The 20,818-nt window shown below is 44.8% G+C and overlaps 1 protein-coding gene across 15 annotated transcripts in view; it reads right to left on the bottom strand.

Annotated features, from left to right (window-relative positions):
- NAV2 (neuron navigator 2) overlaps positions 1–20,818 on the bottom strand; it is a 762,517-nt gene that overhangs the window by 126,811 nt on the left and 614,888 nt on the right. For all 15 annotated transcript variants that reach the window (XR_009545656.1, XM_060177031.1, XM_060177025.1 and 12 more), the window contains one exon: positions 20,539–20,661. Coding sequence is in view for 14 of the 15 variants with exons in the window: in XM_060177031.1 (XP_060033014.1) it covers positions 20,539–20,661 (123 nt within the window). In the remaining variant the exon portion in view is untranslated. The remainder of the gene's footprint in view (positions 1–20,538; positions 20,662–20,818) is intronic.

Consider the following 20,818-nt stretch of genomic DNA (forward strand, 5'->3'; position numbering starts at 1 on the left):
TTCCTCCCCCATGGTCTAGTTGGAGAGCTCACGTCTAGGAGACAGTTCTAAAGGCATGCTGGGTGCTACCAGAGGGCCAGTTATGGGTTCCAGGTAGAATCTGGGTAGGTGAGAGGCCCTTCTAGGATCATGTTTTGGGGTTAAGGAAGGGAAGGAGGAGGTAGGAAGCTCCCTATGAGAGGCAGAGATAACTGGGGCAAAGTAAGCCAAGTTAGTTAGTCCTGATCAGAAGAGAGCTAGGTCAACAATGGCACAACTCCCCTTCAGAGACAGGGAGCACGGTGTCCCAGACTGAACACTGGCGTTGAAGTCTGACAGACCTAGAGTGGAACTAGAGCTCTGCCTCTCATCACCTGTGCCCCCAGCAGGCCATTTAAGCTCACTGGCCAGGACTCCTCATCTGTGAAATACTTTCTTGCCAGGTCCCCTAAGAGGTCAACGCAAATATGGAAAGTATCCAGCAGAATACCTAGGATACCGTAGGTGCTCAATAAATGAGAGCTGGGGTGAGACAGCATGATTATGCAAACAGACTCTCATGCCGGAGGCTCTGAAGTCCCAGGTTTAATCCCCAGCACCACCATAAACCAGAGCTAAGCAATCTTCTGTTAAAACAAATAAAAATAAAAAATAAATGAGAGCTAATGTTATTGAATGAAACTCCTATTAGGACCCCCCAGAGTTCAGACTTCCCAGAGCCCTGAGGAGCTTCATTTTCTGTTGTGCCCAGAGTTCTCCTGAGCTGCTCCTACTTGCCCTGTGCAGAGCACAAGGCAGAGGGTACCAGGAGACCTGCCCTGTCTCTGTACACAGACTCAACCGCTGGTGTGACTCTTGCGCTCACTCACTTTCTAGAGTCTGCCTGTGCATCTTATAAGAGAAGACACATCAGATGCCTACCCAAACCATGATGTTCATCCATGATTCATGTCCATTCAGGGGAGACCGATGTAGTTATGCATTTTTAAACCTTGTTTTGCCAATGGGGAAACTGTAGAGAGCTGAGCTGCTCTCCCAAATCTCAGGGTAAACTCAAGGGAGAGTTGGCAAAAGAAACCCTGGAGATGGAGTTTGTGTCCACTGAGCCATGAAACCACCTCATTTCCCCCAAGCCCCCATCTAATCTCCTCCATGCAGCTTGCAACATCCCTCAAATGTCAGGATCTCTTTTCAAATCTCATTTCAGGCAATTTTACAGCACTGAGCACTGTGGACTAATGAAGGAGATAAATCAAAAGGCACAGAGAATGGGGGAGAACAGTGCTGCTGCTGGAGCAGACAAAGCCGCCTCCACTTCCTGACCTACAAAGACACACAAGAAGCCACAGGGGTCTTTAGTGGAGGCCACTGGGGGTATGAGGGAGGGGGAGGGTGAAGGCAGGACCCTGATCATGTGTGATCAACATGACAAAAGCACCTGTGAAGTCTTCACTGGAGGTTCCAGCACTGAAGTACTTAAATTCTTTTTCTTTTTTCTTTTCTTTTCTCTTCTTTCCTTTCCTTTCTTTTCTTTCTCTTTTTGTCATCAGGGTTACTGCTGTGAATCCACATCTGCAGGGCTCCTTCACTCTGAGCAATTTTTTTTTTTTTGCCGAAGAGTGAAAGGCAGAGATAGAGATAGAAAGAAGAGGAGAGGACTCCACAGCACTGCTCTACCACTCATGAAAGAGGAGAGGACTCCACAGCACTGCCCTACTACTCATGAAAGAGGAGAGGACTCCACAGCACTGCTCTACCACTCATGAAAGAGGAGAGGACTCCACAGCACTGCTCTACCACTCATGAAAGAGGAGAGGACTCCACAGCACTGCTCTACCACTCATGAAAGAGGAGAGGACTCCACAGCACTGCCCTACCACTCATGAAAGAGGAGAGGACTCCACAGCACTGCTCTACCACTCATGAAAGAGGAGAGGACTCCACAGCACTGCTCTACCACTCATGAAAGAGGAGAGGACTCCACAGCACTGCTCTACCACTCATGAAAGAGGAGAGGACTCTACAGCACTGCCCTACCACTCATGAAAGAGGAGAGGACTCCACAGCACTGCTCTACCACTCATGAAAGAGGAGAGGACTCCACAGCACTGCTCTGCCCTACCACTCATGAAAGAGGAGAGGACTCCACAGCACTGCTCTACCACTCATGAAAGAGGAGAGGACTCCACAGCACTGCTCTACCACTCATGAAAGAGGAGAGGACTCCACAGCACTGCCCTACCACTCACGAAAGAGGAGAGGACTCCACAGCACTGCTCTACCACTCATGAAAGAGGAGAGGACTCCACAGCACTGCCCTACCACTCATGAAAGAGGAGAGGACTCCACAGCACTGCTCTACCACTCATGAAAGAGGAGAGGACTCCACAGCACTGCTCTACCACTCATGAAAGAGGAGAGGACTCCACAGCACTGCCCTACCACTCATGAAAGAGGAGAGGACTCCACAGCACTGCTCTACCACTCATGAAGTTTCCCTTACACTGATGCTCCCATGTGGTGGCTGGGGGCTTGAACCTGGGCTTTAATTAATTAATTTATGTATATATTGGATAGAGACAGCCAGAAATTGAGAATGAAGGGGGAGACAGAGAGGGAGTGAGACACCTGCAGCCCTGCTTCACCACTTGCAAAACTTTCTCCCTGCAGGTGGGGATCAGCGGCTCGAGCTCTGGTCCTTGCACATTGCAACATGTGCGCTCAACTGGGTGCACCGCCACCTGGCCCCCTGAACCTGGGTTCTTGTGTGCTAAAGAGTTCTCCACCAGATGAGTCATCTCCCAGCCCCACTTTAGTGCTCTTAAGAGGAGAATAGTACCCTCTGTTTCAAACACCTCTAACTCCTCCTTAGTGAGGTTTAAAGCTCCACAGTAGTCAGAACAAAGCATAGCCTGAGCTACATTTCAGATTTTCCTTTTACTGCGTCTCCCAGGTGAAGAAAAAGCTACTGGAAAAAGGGTCGTCCTCAAGGTCAGCAGTCTGGTTACCATCCCCTTTCTAAGAACCTTAGTCAGTGCTCAGCACCCAGGAGATGCTCACCAGTTACTGAAGCAGCTCCAAGTGAGGTCAGTTTAGAGGAGATACTAGTCAAGCCTTTGAACAAAGAGGGAGGCAGGTACCATGATCGGGAACAAAGGTTTTGTGCCCAGAGACATGAATGCAGATCCAAGTTTTACTCTTCACAGCATTGTGGTTTGGAGAAGGAACATCTCAGAGCCAGGTGGTGGTGCACCTGGTTAAGGGCTCACATTGCAGTGTGTGAGGAACCAGGTTCAAGCCCCCTGGTCCCCACCTGAAAGCTTCAAGAGTGGCTGCAGGTGTCTCTCTGTCTCTCTTCCACTCTGTCTGCCCCCCTCAATAATAAATTAATAACAATAATAAATTAATTAACAGAGAAAGAAAGAATAATAAATTAATTAACAGAGAGAGAGAGAGAAGGAGCCCCCTCTGACTCCAGGGTTATCACTGGGGCTCGGTGCCAGCACTATGAATCCACTGCTCCTGGAGGCCATTTTTTTTTCATTTTGTTGCTCTTGTTGTTGTTATTGCTGTCATTATTGTTTGACAGTAAAGAGAGAAATTGAAAGAAGAGGGGAAGACAAAGAGCGAGAGAAAGATAGACACCTGCAGATTTGCTTCACCGCCTGTGAATTGATTCCCCTGCAGGTGGGGAGATGGGGACTCAAACTGGGATCCTTACTTGTGCCATGTGCACTTAACCCAGTGCACTACAGCCTGGACCCTGGAACCTCTGTTTTTGAGGTTTGCTTTTTTCCCTTTTTAAAATTTTGTTTTCTCTCTTTTTTAAAAAGAAAGTTTTTTTTGTTTGTTTGTTTGTTTTTAAATCAGACCACTGCTCAGCTCAGGCTTATGGTGGTGATAGTTGTGGTTGTGGTGGTGGTTGGGTGGGGGAATTGAATCTGGGATTTCAGAGCCTCAGACATCAAAGTCTGTGAACATAACTATTACACTCTCTTCCTCACCTTTATTTTGTCTTAATGAGAGAGAGATGAGATGGACAAAGATCAGAGGATTCCTCAATTCTGGCTAATGGTGATGTAGGGAACTGAACCTGGGACTTCGGAGCTTCAGGCAAGGTCATCTGCATAAATGTTATGTTGTCTCCTTTACAGTAGCTTCTGTTTTCTTACACATAAAGCCTTGTATAGACCCAATTCAGCACTGTTTGAAACTACAGTGTACCATGCAAAGACTCAGTGTACGGAAGTCCTCCAAAGCCTGGAACAGCCTGTCTGTTGCTCCGTGGCCTGCGCCCTGGGACAGGCACAGCAGCTGAGTGCTGACTCGGCAAACAGTGCACCTCCAAGTCTAGTGAAATCCTGAGTCCAAACACCTGCCCAAACAAGCACAATCCACTGCTCATCTGCCACTTGGAGCTTTATCATCATGAAAATAAGACTATAACCATCTAAGCTTCAACGCCCAATGTAATTTTGGTGACGTTCCAATCTAGAGCAAAATCCATGACAATGTATGGCAACAGCTTTCCTCCAAAGTACCAGAGAGGCACGAGGCCCCCACTGCTGTCATCTGCAGCCCTGAAAACCCTTGACTTCAGCTGAGCAAAAATAGCTTCCTGTCTCTCTCATGTAGTGTGGTGCTTCACTTAATTTTATTTATTTGTTTGTTTACTATTTGTAGTCTCCAGGGTTATTGCTGGGCCTCAGTGTCTGCACTACGAATCCGCTGCTCCTGGAGGCTATTTTTTCCCTTTCGTTGCCCTTGTTGTTTATTATTGTTATTATTATTGTTGTTGTTGTCATTGTTGGATAGGATAGAGAGAAATCGAGAGAGGACGGGGAAACAGAGAGGGGGAGAGAAAGATGGACAGCTGCAGACCTGCTTCACCGCTTGTGAGGTGACCTCTTTGCAGGTGGGGAGCTGGGGGCTCGAACCGGGATCCTTATGCTAGTCCTTGCACTTTGCGCCATGTGCTTAATCTGCTGCTATACTGCCTGGCCCCCTATTTATTTATTTTTCATTTATTTATTTTGACAGGATGGAGAGAAATTGAGATGAGAAGATAGAGAGGGGGAGAGACAGAGAGACACCTGCAGCCCTGTTTCACTGCTCATGAAGCTTCCTCCCTGTAGGTGGGGCCAGGGCCTCAAACCTGAGTCCTTGCACATGGTGATATGTGCTTAACTGGTGCACCACCACCTGCCTCCAATTTTATTTAATTTTTAAAAGAAATATTTTTTCATTTAAAAAATTCTATTTATTTGATAGAGACAGAAATTGAGAAGGGAGGAGAAAATAGAAAAGCAGAGAGAAAGAGAGACACCTGCAGTGCTACATTAACATTCTCAAAGCTTTAACCCTGCAGGTGGAGACGGGGCTTGAACCTGGGTCCTTGCACATTGTAGCATGTAGCTCCAGGGCTCCACTTGGAAGTGCTGTGAGGATGGGGACCTTGAGGCTTTCTCCCCTTGGGAAGAGGTGTGCTGTGTGCAGAAGGTGGGGCTGCGTGCACCTGGGACCTTTGGTGGGAACCACACTCCATAGGGAAAATAGCAAGTAGACTCTCACACAGTAAGATCCTGGGGTCTTCACCCTACATGGATAGGCTACACTCATGAGTCATTCTGATTACTGCCTTGTAACGGGCAGTCCCTGATTCACAGGACTTGGTGGTTGAAGAAATAAGGGCGATCCCTGCTGCTAGAGCCAGGCTTAGGTAGCATAAGGCCCATGGCTCCGAGTACACTCGGCTCTTACTGTGTGGTGGGCACTCACAAGCAGCGTCAGAGATCACGTGTGTTTTCCTCAGCTGCTCAGAGTCTGTGCTTGCCAAACAAGTAGACTCTCCTGGAAGGTTGGAGGACCAAGTGGTCACCAAGCCTCCAGCGTCCTCCCTGGGCTTCATTTTCTCATTGGCAAAGTGAGAGAGCTTAGGTGGGTAAATCTGAAGGGCTCTTTCTCTCAGCCTTGCTTTGTCAGACCCCGTTTGACATGAACAGGAGAGGCAGCCTTGGGAATATATTTACACACGCAAGGTAACCTTGAGTAAGAACCCTGGGCTGCCACAGCTGTGCAGCCTGACTGACCCAAAAGTTACACTGTAACCAGGGAAAATTCTTCACAGCCTAGTGGAAGACCTGCATTCCACAGCAAGTTTTTTCAATGACTACATTTCAGTCACAGAAATCAGAAAAACAAAATGGGGGGCCAGGCGGTAATGCAGTACGTTAAGTGCACATGGGGCGAAGTGCAAATTCTGGCATACGAATCCTGGTTCGAGCCCCTGTCCCCACATGCAGGGAGGTCACTTCACAAGGGGTGAAGCAGGTCTGCAGGTATCTCTCTTTCTCTCCCCATTTTTGTCTTCCCCTCCTTTCTCGATTTCTATCCTATCAAACAACAACAGCAATAACAATAACAATAACAACAACAAAATGGGAAAAATAGTCTCCAGGAGCAGTGTTTTTTGTAGTGCAGGTACTGAGCCCCCAGTGATAAGCCTGGAAGCAAAAAAAAAAAAAAAAGATTTGTAGTGCAGGAAACAAAATGAAAACCCCCAAATATATATGAGATAAGAGGGCCTATTCTGACATACAGCAAGGTTTCTAATGGAGCTTTCAAATCATCACCAAGACTAAAAGGAACCTCCTGCCTTTTGTTGTGATAATCATCCTCAATGTACAAAGATGCACTCCTGGTTCTTCCTTCCCCCACAGTCTGTAGGGTATTTGGCACATGCAGTTTCGGTGACTAATTTAAGCTTTCCCCCTCCTACTTCACTGTAAGTTTCTTCAGAGCAGAGAGTAGAAACTATGTCAAACTCAGTGTTGAAATGCTGAGAAAACATTAAGCAACTGGCGGTTTTTATAAGCCAGGATGCTTGACTGAAATACAACTAATCCCAAACACCAGTTAAATACTGGTTAAATGTTCCAGTCATCGTGTGCCTCAGCCATCTGCTCACTGTCCTGGCTGCTACAGGCCATCAGTCAGACTGGAGCACAGTGCCTGGCGTCTAGAGTGATGACTGTGTGACACAGAGTTGGTCAGGGCTGAGGGAACAGCTCAATCTGTTAGAGCCAAAGGCCACAGGTTCAAGTCCCAACTACTTATTATGCCACAGTTGAGAAGAACTCTGGTCCCCCATCTCTCCTTGGTCTCTCAATTCTCTATCTCATAATACTTTCTTTTTAAGGAATGGCAAAGCCCTGACAATGAGAAAGCGTATTTAGAGTTGGCTAAGTAATGGGGGGAGAGGTCATTAAGCTAAGGTTGTCACCTGTATGTAATAAAATAATAGTCATGGGACATAGCATAATGTTTATGTAAAAATACTTCTCATTCCAGAGGCACCAAACAAAGGTCCCAGGTTCAATCTCCAGCACCACCATAAGCCAGGGCTGAGCAGAGCCCTGGTGAAAAATAAACAAGTAAAACAAAATAATGGTCATTAATGTACTTCATGTGTTTTTTGTTCTGCTCATGGGTACATGGTAGAACTGCACTTGCCTTTACCTTTGAGTTGCTTTTACAAAGTTACCTCAATTACTTTATATAAGGTAGGGAGAGAGTCTTTCAGATGAAAGACAGGCAGACAAATAGGCAGATAGATAGATATAAAAAGTCAAAGCATTGGGAGTCGGGTGGTGCAAAGTGCAAGGACCAGCACAAAGATCCCGGTTCGAGCCCCCGGATCCCCACCTGCAGAGGAGTTGCTTCACAAGCGGTGAAGGTCTCAGGTGTCTATCTTTCTCTCCCCCTCTCTGCCTTCCCCTCCTCTCTACATTTCTCTCAGTCCTATCCAACAACAACAACATCAATAACAACAATAATAACTGCAACAATAAGACAAGGGCAACAAAAGAGAATAAATAAATATTTTTTTAAAAGTCAAAGCATCATGCTGGTACATGTTGCACTGAGAATTGAACTAGGAGCCTCAGACATGCAAGTCCTGCACTCTACCACTTGAACTGGTTTCCTGGCAACCAGTTTTGAATTTAATTAAAGTCATGTGACTTCTGTTGGCCAATGACAAGTGAATGAAAGTAGCTAAGTAGAACATTTCTATGAAGTTTTAATGGACACTTGAAAAAACGGCACACATTTGAACTGATGCTCCACAAGTGATTCTCTATTCTCTTCTTTACAACCCCCAGGAGCATTCCTTTGTGGCTTAAGGTGCAGATGGTTTGCTTCCTGTCAGCACCACCCCCCTCTTCAGTACAGGTGGCCCCTGCCCACCCATCCCACTAGAAGCAGCTCTTAACTTAAAAAGGAAGCCAATGGTACCAGCAGAGAAGAGGCCCCTGGGAAAAGGCCACAATAATTATTACCCTGCTACCACGGAAACAGAAGGAAATAGAGATTTGCCTCGAAGGCTCCTTTTATGAGCTTTCAAATGAAAGTGACTTTCATTCTTTCCTCCTTTGTTTCTTGTTATATACAAGCAGGAGAAAAAAAAAAAAAGGGAAGGGGGAGCGCAACAGAGATCACTGATGTTGAGTACTGCTCTAGAGGCCTCGGCTTGTCGTCCCAAATGGGCTTGAGCTCAGGAGTGCTAGTTGCTGTATCAGGCACTCCTGAGAAGTGTAAGAAAATGAGAGAGAAAGGGATAAAAGAGAGGGAGAAGGAGAGTAGAAGGAAATAAACTAATTGACTCAAACGATGAAAGACTCAGGCAAAATAGTACGGGAGAAATTAGGAAGTGGGGCAAAGGTGCAAGACAATAGGAAGCTCAAGGCTAATTTATTCATCAGAAATGCAACATGTAGGACTCTATGGTTAATAGAATTGCTTTACTAACTCTCTCCCTTTGCTACATGCTAGACTTTAACTTCTACTTTCCCTAGTCCTAATGCCTCAATCCTTACATTTGCAACTGGTCTTTTATTATACAAAAGTACTTGAAGCTGATAGTAAGTACTTAGCTAATTAAATACAAAAATAAGTGAGTGAGATCAAGAGGGGTAGACTGTAGATTCATAAATGACTTTCAGGTCCAAGGAATAATCAGATTAGTAATTAATTTATTTTATGATGGGTGGTTTAAGCATCATCTACAATTTCTTAATATTTATTTATTTTCCCTTTTGTTGCCCTTGTTTTTTATTGTTGTTGTAGTTATTATTGTTGTTGTTATTGATATCATCATTGTTAGATAGGACAGAGGGAAATGGAATGAGGAGGGGAAGGCAGAGAGGGGGAAAGAAAGACAGACACCTGAAGACTTGCCTCACCGCTTGTGAGTGACTTCCCTGCAGGTGGGGAGCTGGGGGCTCGAACCGGGATCCTTAGGCTGGTCCTTGTGCTTCGTGCTCCGTGCGTTTAACCCACTGAGATACCGCCTAACTCCTCATCTACAATTTTTATTGAGATTTATTTATTTTTTCCTGGGGGATCAGTGGTTTACAGTGGACGGTAAAAACAGTAGTCAACCTAGGGAAAGAGAGAGGTAGACTGGGAGTATGGATCGACCAGTCAACGCCCATGTTCAGCGGGGAAGCAATTACAGAAGCCAGACCTTCCACCTTCTGCAACCCACAATGACCTTGGGTCCATACTCCCAGAGGGATAGAAAATGGGAAAGCTATCAGGGGAGGGGATGGGATATGGAGACTGGGTGGTGGGAATTGTGTGGAGTTGTAGCCCTCCTATCCTACAGTTTTCTTAAATAAATAAAAAAAAAAAGTAGTCAGCACGTGTGTAATATTTCTCAAGTTTTCTTCGTAACATTCTCACCCCCCACCTGGGTCCTCATCTTTTACAATTTTTTAAATTTATTTTTTCTAGAGGATGAAAGACAAAGAGAGAGAGAGAGATGAAAGACAAGACACCTGCAGTGCTCCTTTACTGCTAGTGAAGCTTCCCCTCTGCAGGTGGGGACAGATGACTTCACCTTGGACACAGGGCAGATGGAAGAAACTCTACTGGCTGAGCCAACACTGGGTTCCACATTATTTACTTTCATTTGTAACTTACAAAATACTTTTACCACTACCTCCTTTGTTCCGTCACAGTGGTCCTATTGGACAGGTGTGTATGCTGTTTTCATTTTAGACACAGAATCCCAGATGAGAGAGTAAGAATGGAGTCCGGTCTTTTATGACAGCCCCCTGGTGCCTCATCCCATGTCCCATCTAAAGCCCGTTCCATCATCGTTGCTGATTCAGTTTTCAGCAAGGATGAAAATGCTTTCTCTCTACTTCTCGTGAACCTCATGGGATTGTGAGCACTTCGGATGTGGTTAGTGTGATTAAGAGGCTTTTAATTTGCCTTAAGTTTCCATTAGAAAGGCCACGTTTCCCTAGCTTGTTTGTTGGGTAGCAGAGGTGAGGATTCTGAAATAGGACATGGGGAAAGCAGTGTTTAAATAGTGGCAACTGGTGACAGTATGAAGTGTGAATAGTAGAGAAACTCTGCTTGGCCCTAGTTGATGACAATGAGAAGATCAGGAAGTGAGAGCTCACAGCAAACACAAAGGGGAGATAGTGAATGACAAAGGAGGGTGAAAAGGAACTTGAGTGGGAACTAGGGGGCCTCCCTACATGTGGCTCAGCTTCTGGAGGCAGAACCCCAAGTTCTGGGTAAAGAAACTGAGACTATACAGTGATTAACTGGCACCAGAAAAGAACTTTTCAACTATTGCAGAATCCTAGGGCTTTCAAGCCATTGACCCTGGCCTGGGATCTGGAAATTGTGAACCCTTCCTCCAGCCAAGAACAGAAGCTCATAGTAGGTCAGAATTCACCATCAGGCATCCCTTCTCTGATGCGCCATGGAGTCAAGGCGTAAAGTACTTTAGTGTCTCACCTTTTCCCAGAGACCCGAGCTCCATCCAGGAGGGGGTAATGAGTGGAGCACACCCAAGCCTAGGTCCACATGCAAAACTCTGGGAGTAGTACAGGAGTCACAAACTGCTCCTTTCCTCTGCAATGCTCTTCATGGAAACGGTTTTATTTTGCTACTTGAGGTTGAGTGTACCTTTCTAGCCCTCTGGACACAGCTTGCACTTGCAGCTAAGGAGATCAGAGCAAGCTAAAGGATAGGAGTTAGGGAATGGGGACATCTATGATGAAAGACTCCCCAAGGAGGTGGGGTGTTAGGTGGCTGTGGCATAGAGGGAAATGGTTGGCACAGTCCCTGCTAGGCCATATAACCCTTCTGGAAATGGCTTATTGTTTTTCTGTTGCTGTTATTTAAAAATTCACCATAAATTTGATGAATAAAACAACAAAATGTATTTTCTTATAATTCCCTGAGTCAGAAGTCTGACATGAGTCTCTTTAGGTGTTGTCATGGCTACATCCATTTTTGGAGGCTCTAGAAACACATCTTTCCTCTTTATAGAGGTGCCAATACTTCTTGACTGTGGGCTCTTTTCTCCATCTTCAAAGCCACATTTTCTCACAGAATTATGCTGAATCACTCTGTTCTCCTCTCTTGCCTCACACTTCTACTTATGGATCTTGTAATTATAGGAGGCCCACCTGGATCATCCCCCTAGCTAAATGTTATCTGGTAAACAACCGGACTTCCTTTTATTTGTGTAGTATAATATATATCCACAGGTTCTGGGGATTAGATTGTGGACGTCTTAGGTGGGACATTATTTTGCCAACCACTGGCTTGAAGTGGAAGGAAAGGGGAATCATCTCTTTTAGAAAAAGTTAAACATTATTTTATTTGTTTACTAGATAGAGGCAGCCAGAACTTGAGAGGAAAGGGAGAGGTAGAGAGGGAGACATCTGCAGCCCTGCTTCACCACTAGTAAAGCTTTCCTCCAGCAGGTGGGGACTGGGGGCTCAAACTCGGGTCCTCATGCACTGTAACATGTGCTCAACCAGGTGTGCCACCACCCAGCCCTGGAATAGTCTCTTTCCATGTGTGCTCCCTCTCACCTAGCATCCCAAGTGTATGAAGCTTAGGAACTTGCACCTGTAAGGGCTTCCCCAGTTCCTTATACTAAGTAGGAGATCTCTGGCCTGGATTAAACTCTTCCTTCCAGGTCAGGCCCGATTCTGTGAATGTATTGCTTAGTGCCAGCAGGTTCACTTTGTTCCACACAAATCACAAAGCCAAGTGGTGGCCTGAGCTCTGAGAGATCTTATGACACTGCCAGCGAACAAAGCAGGCTCAGCTTGGCAAACCAGCCAAATACCAGGTTGCATAGCTACATGTTCACACTTCTAAAATCCCAATTCAAGCTGAAACTGGGACAGTTCTGAGCATGGAGGTTGGGGCCCCACACAGAGGGTAAAATCTGTGTTATCGACGTTGAAAACTTAACCAAAAATATAACCTCCACCTAATACTTGGAGGACAATAAAAACCTTTTAAAATGAAAGGGAAAACTGGGTTTCTCCCCCCCTCCTTTGCATCTTATAATCCCTTGGGTTTATTTGTTTTTTATTTATTTATAAAATGGAAATATCGATAAGACTATAGGGTAAGAGAGGTGCAATTCCATACAATTCCCACCACCAGAGCCCCGTATCCCATTCCCTTCCTTGAAAACTTTCCTATTCTTTGCTGTTTCGTTAAGTTTCACAACATCACACTGAAGGGCAATTCTCACTTTATTCTAGTCTCAGGTGGATGCTTTGCCATGTGATATCTGTTTTTTTTTTCTGTTCTTATTAAATTCCTAGAAGCAACTGAAAATGAACAAGCATGCTAACAATTCAGAAGAAATCTAGCAAGTCATCCCAAAGTCTTGCTTCTGCTCAAGTAGGTACCATGAGCCCTGGCCCCTCCTCTCCGCTGCCTGCAATGGCCATAAGACCCAGGAGAGCCAGGCAGAAACAGCTCCCACCTGCCACACAGCCCACTGAACGCAACACAGGAAACAGTGCGACTGCCATAGGCACAGAGATACTCTGGAGGGACAACGAAAGTGCACACTTTCCCAGAGCTGAGCTTTAAGCTCTGAAATCACTCAACTTGCTGGGTTTCAGCATAACATCGGCAGCAAAGGTGGGCGCGAGCGCTTCCACACTACGATCATCATCTCTGGCATTATGTATTCCACTGCAGAATACTGTGCCCCAGTATGGTTCCGTAGTCCCCATGTCCACTTGGTCGATTCCAAATTATATTCCTCCATGAGGATAATTTCTGGAACCATCCATTCCACCCCGGTTCCATGGCTGCCAGTTCTTAGCAACATTGCCCCGTCAGATATTCGTCGGGATGCGGCATCATCTAAGTTCATTTCCCACGTCTATGCTCAACCGGACCTGCCAATATACGCGGATATCTTCGCCCACCCTGTTCAACGCTTGACGTCTCGTCACCCAAACTGGTCCCCTACGCCTACATTGAACTTCTCTGTTCCAGTCTCTTGGAAACAGAGCTGGCAGTCAGCTGAGGTAAAGAACAAACACCTCATCACAGACCCCTGCAAGCGTCAACCTGGCTTTGACCTAGCACGTTATGATTGGGCCCTCCTCAATCGCTACCGAACAGGCCATGGCCGGTGCGCCGCTATGTTCCATCGCTGGGGAGCCAGAGATGACCCGAACTGCCCCTGCGGCTCCAGACAGACTATGACCCACATAGTCAACGACTGCCACCTCTCCAGATTCAAAGGAGGTCTCGAAACTTTACATCAGGCTCAACCTGATGCTGTTGACTGACTACGGAAGAAGGGCAAACGCTAGAAGAAGAATCGGCCAGATTGTGGGCTGGCCCCTCAGCCTGCCCTGTCAGACTCCCTCCTCCCAACCTGCCAGCCTGGAGACCTGTGTGCCAAAACTCTATTTGCCTGTTATCTGGGGCCAGTGGCTTATAATAAGCCACTTCCATGTGCCCCTTTTGATCCTTCCTTCTCAGCTGGCAGGCTCTAGTGTGCTGGGAGTAGCCGCTGATAACTATCAGAGGAAAACTATAGCCTAAGGGTGGTAGCTCTGAAGAGTGACAGGAGATCAAGGGCAGACTTGGCATTTTGAATTAACAAGTGTCATTTCTTTTTTTTTTTTTTTTTCTTAAAAGCCAACTGGTGACATACAAGACTCCCAAACTGATATGGGTTCTATCTCCCAGACTCTGAAGGTACAGAATCCTGAGTTACTTTTAATAACCCTGAAGATACCTCCGCCACATCCTGTTGCAAATAGCTACGGTCTGCCTGGCAGGTCGGCACCCTCTAGGGCAGTGTCCTGAGAGCTGTTCTGGCAGGACTGTGAGGTCAGCGACTGCCCTATGCTTATCTCCCCTTTGCTCAGCTTTAACCAGGTCTTGTCTCTCAGGACTTTTCCCTCTCCCTTTGTAGAACTCACGCTGTCTCTGCTTGTTTGTGAATCCCTAGGAACTGAACATGAACAGCCTTTTGGTAAAGAATTTCTCACTCCAGAAATATCTCACTGCAGGTGCTTCTTTTTCATTTTTGTGAAGAGTTTATTATTTATTTATTTATTATTTTATTTTAAATATTTTATTTATTTATTCATGAAGAAGATAGGAGGAGAGAGAGAAAGAACCAGACATCACTCTGGTACATGTGCTGCCGGGGACTGAACTCAGGAACTCATGCTTGAGAGTCCAGTGCCTTAGCCAGTGCGCCACCTCCCGACCACGACTTTTTTCATACTTCAGAGTCCAATGCTTTATGCACTGTGCCACCTCCCAGATTACTTTATTTGTTTTTAATTTTTTATTTATTATAGGATAGAGACAGAGAAATTGAGAGAGAAGGGGGGCAGATAGAGAGGGAAGGAGAGTGGTCTGGGAGGTGGCACAGTGGATAAAGCATTGGACTCTCAAGCATGAGTTCCTGAGTTCAGTCCCTAGCAGCACATGTACCAGAGTGATGTTTGGTTCTCTCTCTTTCCTCCTAGCTTTCTCATTAATAAATAAAATCTTAAAAAAAAAAAAGAGGGAAAGAGACAGAGAGATACCTGCAACTCTGCTTTACTATTCCTGACTTTCCCCTGCAGGTGGGGTCCAGGGGTTTGACGCAGGATCCTTGCACACTATAATGTGTGTGTTTAACCAGGTGTGTCACTGCCTGGCCCCTGGGCCTTTCTGTTTTTCAGGCTAAAAGGCAAAAGTTCTAGAAAGGTGCTAGGTACTCTGTCATTTTTCACTTCTCTTTCTCTCTTTTTTACAAAATTTTTTAAACTTTATTTTATTTCATAGAACATAGAGAAATTGAGAGAAAGGGGAGAGAGAGAAAGGGAGAGAGAGCGAGAGAAAGGGAGAGAGAGCGAGAGAAGTACCTGCAGCCCTGCCTCACCACTTGTAAAGCTTTCCCCCTGGGGGGGAGGGGCTTGAACTTGGGGTTTTGTGCATGGTAATGTGTGGACTTAACCAGGTGTGCCACCACCCAGTCCCCCATTTTTCCCTTTTCTAACTTAAAATGTCTTAACAATATAGTTCATAACTATGTGCATGCTTGTTTTTTATAACAAAATAAATTATTAATAACTAAATCCACAAGTATATAATAAAGAATTCAAAGGGGGTGAAATGTTCAATTCAGGTAATATCTATTAGAGTTAGAATGTATAATCTAGGACTGAGGAGACAGCATTATGGTTTAAAATTTTTTTTATTTACTATTATCTTTATTTATTGGATAGAGACAGCTAGAAATCAAGAGGGAGAGGGTGATAGAAAGGGAGAGAGACAGAGAGACACCTGAAGCCCTGCTTTACCACTCGTAAAGCTTTCCCCTGCAGGTGAGGACAGGGGGTTCGAACCTGGGTCCTTTTACATTGTAATATATGCGCTCAACCAGGTGCTCCACCACCCAGCTCCAGCATTATGGTTATACAAAATGTCATTCATGCCTGAGGCACCAAAGGTCCTAGGTTCAATCCCCAATACCACCAGTAAGCCAGAGCTAAGCAATGCTCTGGTTAAAAAAAAAAAAAAAACTCTTAAAATGTATGATCTAAGAAAAACTGGGAGTAAGCAATAGAAATCAACATGTTAGTTCACTGATCTAGTAATTTACAGCTTGTCTCTAAAGAAGTCAGATGAGTCGACCTAAATAGCAGTGTTGGACCACATTCCAAAATCAAATGATAACCATTTGGATAATGCAAGAGTGGAAAACCTTGGATTCTGAACTTAAGATACTTAAATAAACTAGAATATACATGCCCTAAAATAATAAGCAATACTGTAGTCTTGGAAGTCTCCCCAGACACGATGGTAGCTGAAAAGGGCCTTGCTTTTTTTTTTTTTGATAGGGAAGGCAGACTTAGACATTAGGTCAGAAGAACGTGACAACCTCTATCTGTACAGAAATATAAATTGAGGAAAATACTTTTTAGACTTTCTCCATAGCAGTGCCAAAATACTTGTATTTTATTTAGTAACATTGACTTCTCTAATGGAGTAGAATAATCAGACACATGAGATCTTGGTTTTCATTTACAGTCTTAAGAAAACCTAATATTGAATTGTCTGGGGGTGAAGGAGTCATTGTCAAAAGTTATGCAACAAAATGTCCATGCCTGAGGTTCCAAAGTTCCAAGTTCAATCCTCCACAGCACCACAAAGCAGAGCCGATCAATGCTCTGAGGAAAAATAATAACTGTTTGGGACTGCCAGTCTAAATTAAATAGATGAGGGGAAAAAAGAATATAGTTCTAATTACAAGAACAGAATTGGCTAACCTGTAGTCATTTGCATACTAATATTAAAAAACATATCTGTAGGCCATCTGTGATATTCATCCTTGGTTACTTTAAATTGTGTTAAGTTTATATATACTCCTTACCTTAGGCAATATTTGTAAAATCATGGGTTTGATGTACCAGTTTAAGTTTTTTAATGTAAAAATAAAACTGTTAAAGAGAAATATTTTTCTCTCTCATTTAAAATCATTTCCTATAATATCCATGCTACCCTCCACTTTGGGAAACACTCATCTAGAATACAATTTTTAGAAAAGATGTGCAAGAAAAAATTTATAGAAACACATCTTTTATTTCAACTTAGCCAAGGATGAAGTATTACTATAGATTATTTACATTAGCTTTGGAGAATAAGGAAATTAACTTACCTCAGAACAATGGGCAATCTCTCACTTATACAGAGCAAACTTACACAAAGTAGGAAATTTATAAGCATTATTAAATTGTACCTTTTAAAAATATTTATTTATTTATTCCCTTTTGTTGCCCTTGTTGTTTTATTATTGTAGTTATTATTGTTATTGATGTCATTGTTGTTGGACAGGACAGAAAGAAATGGAGAGAGGAGGGGAAGACAGAGAGGGAGAGAGATAAACATCAGCACAGCTGCTTCACCACCTGTGAAGTGACTCCCTTTCAGGTGGGGAGCTGGTTCTTGCACTTTGTGCCATGTGTGCTTAACCCACTGCGCTACCGCCCGACTCCCAATTTGAACCTTTTTTTAAGTCACCTAAATTATTTATTTAAAAACTGGTCAGTTAGCCACCTAGTCTTCAAGAGATGAGTGCATTCCTATCAGGGGACAGCCAAAGGACACTGGTATCGTATGGTTCCAACATGCAGGCTAAAATGGAACAACATATCAGTACTATCCATATTTCAAACCCCTATCCAAAAGCCCCATTTCCAAAAGCAGAAACAAACTAGCTATGATGTATAATAATCCCACTAGCCCTTCACTGAAGCATTAAATTAAACTGCCTAATGTAGATTCTTTTTACTATAGGGTAAATATACCCTGGAAGACCTGCACTCACTGCTAATAGTTACTAATCAACTACATGTTTACACAAACAAGCAAATAATTGCAAAGATTATGAAATCTCCAGTGGGGGTGTTACGACACTGACACCTTCCCCCATCCTTGTAATATCAATATTTACAATTGTAGTTGCAGATAGCTTTAGTCTTAGAGCAGTTCTCAGATGGTTCACTTTTCTCTGGGATTTTCAAACCAACATATTTAAAACTCACCAATTACAGTCAGGGAAATAACCTAACAATGGCTTTCATGTCTGAGGCTCTGAGGCCTTAAGTTCAGTCCTGGATAGCACCATAAGCCAGAGCTAAGTAGTGCTCTGATAAAAAACAAATATGGGTCAGATTAGATAGCATAATGGTTATACAAAGAGACTCTCATGCCTGAGGCTTCAAAGTCCAAGGTTCAATCCTCCATACCACAATAAGCCAGACCTGAGCAGAGCTCTGGTAAAAAACAAATAAAATGAAATGAAAAGTGAGCCTACAGGGAAAACATTTTGTTATTTCTGATTTAAGTAACTACCCTGGACACCAGGAGAATCTTCAAAGACATCTATAGGCCAAGGCACAGTCTGGTTAAATCTCAAGTTCCTGACACTGCCTTTTGTGTACTTTACACTAGCCCAAGCTCCCCAGACTCCTCTGAGAGAAGGCAGATTCATCTTGAGCACATTCCATTTCTGGGGGTAACTTTACTGTCTGTCTCTTTAGAATAGTATTTAGTATGCTGTTTTCTTTCTTTCTTTTTAATTTCGTTTTTAAAATTATATTTATTTATTTACTGGATGGAGATAGCCAGAAATCGAGAGGAAAGGAGATATTGACAGAGAGAGAGAGACAGAGAGGCACCTGCAGCCCTGCTTCACCACTTGTGAAGCTTTTCCCCTGCAGGTGGGTATGGGGGGCTTGAACCAGGGTCCTTGTGCACTGTAAAGTGTACGCTTAACCAAGTGTGCCACCACCCGGACCCTCTTTTTTTTATTATCTTTATTTATTGGATAGATGTTGGGTAATTGTGCAGATGTGGTCGAACATTGGCAGGGCCCACAAACCATTATATTTCCATGCATGTTTTATTTATTTGCAAGTTTTATTAATATGGTAATATCCACCATATTCCCCCCTCAGGGTATCGCCCATTCCCACCAGAGCTGAAACCCTAGCCACCATGGCTACAGAAGCTGTCTACCTTCCCAGAGTGCCTTGTTTTCTCCGCCCCCTTTCCAAGCCAATCCCTCCTGACTTGCCACTTCTGGAATTTCTCCCATAAAAGCCCTCCGGCTTCCACTTTCTCTCTCTTGCTCCTTTTTTCTCCTCTGTGACCTGACCCAGGGAAGGGCTGCTAGGCATAGTGGGAGGCGGCCATTTTGCTAGTTCCACGTGGCCTAAACCACTCTGCTCTCGCCCATTTCTGGGGTGCCCACATGAATAAAGATTTGTGTTCCTGCTCGGTTCCGGTCTCTTCTCTCTCCCCCCGCGACACAACCTGACAGACACAGCCAGAAGCTGAGATGGTAGGAGAGATAGAAAGGAGAGTGAAAGAGACACCTGCAGCACTGCTTCACCACTTGCAATGCTTTCCCTCTGCAGGTGAGGACTGGGGGCTTGAACCCCAGGTCCTTGAGCACTATAACATATGCATGCGCTCAACCAGGTGCACCACCACCTGGTCCCAGTGTGCTGTTTTCTTATCCACATGGTGAGGTTTCTTCCCATGTTATACTTGTCTTTCCTTTCCTCTGTACTATTTCTCTGTAAAAAGTAAGCCTTTTTAGAGAACAGCATAAAACAATACTTATGCTACAAATACTTGGATTTCTGATACGTGAAGGTTAGTACACTAAAAAGTTGTGGTGATTTGAGATCCCATTCCAATTCTGTGTTTGTCTCATCAGTCCAGGTGTGGGATGAGCCAAACACTGAGATAGAAATGCAGCAAAGCAGAGCAGGAAACAAGCTTGGAAACCACACAGCCCAGCCCCTTTCTGTAACTGATCGCTCATGGCAATACCTTGTTTATGTCAGTGAGGACTAAAAACTTAGAAGCCCCAAATCCCTCTTTCTTAGCTGTAATATTTCCAGAAACTCTTTTCGTTTCTGATAGCATTAACACTGAGACTGGTCAACCCTGGTGACACTACCCAGCATGGAGGGTATAAAACTATACCCCTGGGAGTTGGGTGGTAGCACAGTGGGTTAAGTGCATGTGGCACGAAGCACAAGGACTGGCGTTAGGATCCCAGTTTGAGCCCCTGGGTCCCCACCTGCAAGGGAGTCGCTTCACAGGCGGTGAAGCAGGTCTGCAGGTGTCTGTCTTTCTCTCCCCCTCTCTGTCTTCCCCTCCTCTCTCCATTTCTCTCTGTCCTATCCAACAACAATGACACCAATAACAACAACAATAATGACTACAATAACAATAAAAAAACAAGGGTAACAAGAGGGAAATATAAAAAAAAATAAAATAAAACTATACTCCTCAGCTCTGACCCTACTTTTGGGCAACAGGAAGCTCTGGTAGTCTCCAGTCGGGCCTGGAGAATTCCCTTCTGCTTCTCACCAGGGGCGCTCTGCACAGTGTCATACCTAGAAAGCTGGCTCATAAGAGGAAGTAAAGCATATCCTTCGGGCCACTGCTAAGGCAACAAGGAGCGTAGCAACAGTCAGAAAACAACAGAAGGTAGCCAAGCCGAACACTCTGCGCCCTTGCTATCTAAAAGAGCGCCATGCGCAGAAACAAGGTTCGAGAGCTTTCCTGGGCTCTCCGCTAACTATGGGCCAGCTACCAAGCCCAGACATTCACTTTCCTTCATCAGGCCACTCTGGAATCATCAGCTCCAGGCTCACTCTACACCGAGCAATGCAAGCTTACCTGTCAGCATCTCCAAGGCCCAGGGAGGTATTTCTTTGCAACGTCTCACGCACCACAGCCATCCCATCAGGGAGTCGGTTCAGGCGACGTGTGTAGAGGCCAAGCCCACCATCAGTCATGTACCTTTAAGAGGACAAGAGGATCACGTGAATGTCTGGACATGTGGGCTGGGCACAGTCTTGTCCTTTATACTCAGAAGCCCTGCCGGGCCATCCTGTCCCCTAGAGGGGAAGAGACTGAGGCTTTCCCAGGGCAGTCACTGAACACAGCACAGGGATGA

This window comes from Erinaceus europaeus, chromosome 17 (assembly GCF_950295315.1).
Source record: "Erinaceus europaeus chromosome 17, mEriEur2.1, whole genome shotgun sequence".
NCBI lineage: Eukaryota > Metazoa > Chordata > Mammalia > Eulipotyphla > Erinaceidae > Erinaceus > Erinaceus europaeus.